Source organism: Atheta coriaria, unplaced genomic scaffold (assembly GCF_025399875.1).
Source record: "Atheta coriaria isolate IRGN ID8LTWV9N9 unplaced genomic scaffold, Caltech_Dcor_3.1 scaffold1060_size2039, whole genome shotgun sequence".
NCBI classification, from domain to species: Eukaryota; Metazoa; Arthropoda; class Insecta; order Coleoptera; family Staphylinidae; genus Dalotia; species Dalotia coriaria.
In genome coordinates, this window is record NW_027050093.1 from 1 (window position 1) to 2,039 (window position 2,039).

Genomic DNA, 2,039 nt, shown 5'->3' on the forward strand with positions numbered 1-2,039 from the left:
AAATCTGTTTCTACACTTAGTATTTCTGAGTCTACTTTAGTTATTCCACCATTTGAACCTGAAACGGTTTCACCTACAGAATCTGAAGAAAGCAAAAATTCTGATGAGTCTAATACTTCGAAAGATTCTCAAGAATCAAATGAATCTAAAGATTCTAAAGATTCTAAAGATTCTCAAGAATCTGGTTCAGATAATTTACAGAATAGTTCTGAAACATTAGAGGTGGAAGTCCCAAAAAAGAAAAAAAAGTTTTCAAAAAAATCTAAAATTCCAATTTTAACTTCTCGGTCATTGTCTAACTCAGATATAAGATCAAAAACACTTACTAAAGAGGATTCCGAATCTACAGTTGATTCAACTTTAGAATCTGAAGATACTACAATAAAAACAACCTCAACAAAAACTTCATCTGCCCCTTCGCCATCATATGTCTCTCATTCATCTAAAACTAATTCCCATTCTACTTATCATTCTACACCACAAAGATCTAGATCTCTAGCATCATCTAAAACTATATCAACTTTAGAAACAATTCCTGAAATAGAACGATATCAATATAGGCCACTTCGTCATACACACCACAGATACTCTGACATTGATTTTATTAACTGCGGGTCCAATTCACTGAGTAATACAAATGATCGTCACTCAGATAATTGGAAGTACCGACGAGTCCACCCCATGGGGCATCACCACCACCATCACCATCATCATGAAGATAGAGAAAGGGAGAGGGGTTATCAGTCTCGTATGGGTATTCCCTGCTATGGTCCCCCGGTCCTTTTCGATAACGGCCAGTGTCGTAATCAATGCACCCAGAAAGATCATGATTATCATAGGTCCCATGGGACCTGTTATACAAAAGAATATGAAGTCTACCAGTCTGAAGGTGTTTGTTGCATCGGAAGTACTTTTAAACTGGCAGGAACAGATAAAAGGTTACAGAATGAAAACCTGCAGACTGTGCCTATGTTTGGAGATGTTGGAAGTCAAGCTGATCATACTTCTTTATTCCGAAGACTGGATGAGGAGTACCTTCGTGGGAGTTTTGGGAAGAAATTACCTTTTAGGATACCTTCTAGTATTTTGGAGGGTTTGAAGGAGCAGGCTAAGGAACCTTTGAAAATCTGTATAAAAGATCGTGGGATACAAACACCTGGGAAGTGTCCCATTCACGGGGATAAGTTGATAAAAGAAACTGTGATACCCGTAATTCCTAATAAGAACATCTACCAACCCATGGCGATGGAGATTCATTCCAAGATGAATAAATCAACAGATGTCTATCAGGCTACTTTTGCTGATGATAAAAATAAAAATAAAAATGCAGAACCAGAAGATCTTGGGCCTCAATCAAGCAGAACCAGTTTAGATGACGATGATGACGATGACGACGAAGATAATATTGAGGAACCCCTAGAAACACAAAAAACTGTTTCTGGAGCCGAAGGTATCCGACGTAGGAGATACAGTGATGAAAGCGTAGCAAGCTGGAGATCCAACCGATCTAACCGATCCAACCGAAACTATAAACCACGCAGAGCTGTCAGGTATGAAGATGACCGCTACAAAAAACGAGGTTGGTTAGACCGTTTAAAGCGCAAACAAGTAAACGAAGACAGTGATGATTCCGAAGACTATGATGATCGTAGATACCCACGAGGTAGAAGTAGATCCCGAAAAAAATACGACAACCGCTCCAGAAGCAGGGATAGATCCCGTAGGGATAGAAACCGCTGGTACATGGATGACAAGGACTACTATGAATATGTCAACAGAAAAAACGGTTGTGGTAAGCGAGGTGGAAAAAGAAGATCACGAAGTCGTAGTGGACAATGCGGGAAAAGATCCAGATCCAGGGGTAGAACCAGGGGCGGCAGGTATAGAGATTACGATGATGATAACACCTATAGACCTTCCCGAAAACCAGATTCTGTCCCCCACCACGATGAGGAGGTTGAGTGTCATAATGACTTTGGTATTGCAAGGCAAATATTCGGAGGGGAATGCATGCATGACGGGTTGCTCTGTGGGTGCGA

At 40.4% G+C, this 2,039-nt stretch overlaps 1 protein-coding gene across 1 annotated transcript; it reads left to right on the top strand.

Annotated features, from left to right (window-relative positions):
• Positions 1 to 6: 6 nt before the first annotated feature.
• LOC135803067 (uncharacterized) lies at positions 7 to 2,029 on the top strand (the record flags this gene model as incomplete). The annotated part of the gene is made up of 1 exon (XM_065316689.1): positions 7 to 2,029. A coding segment is annotated over exon 1 (1,348 nt), but the record flags the coding sequence as incomplete, so codon positions are not given.
• Positions 2,030 to 2,039: the final 10 nt, after the last annotated feature.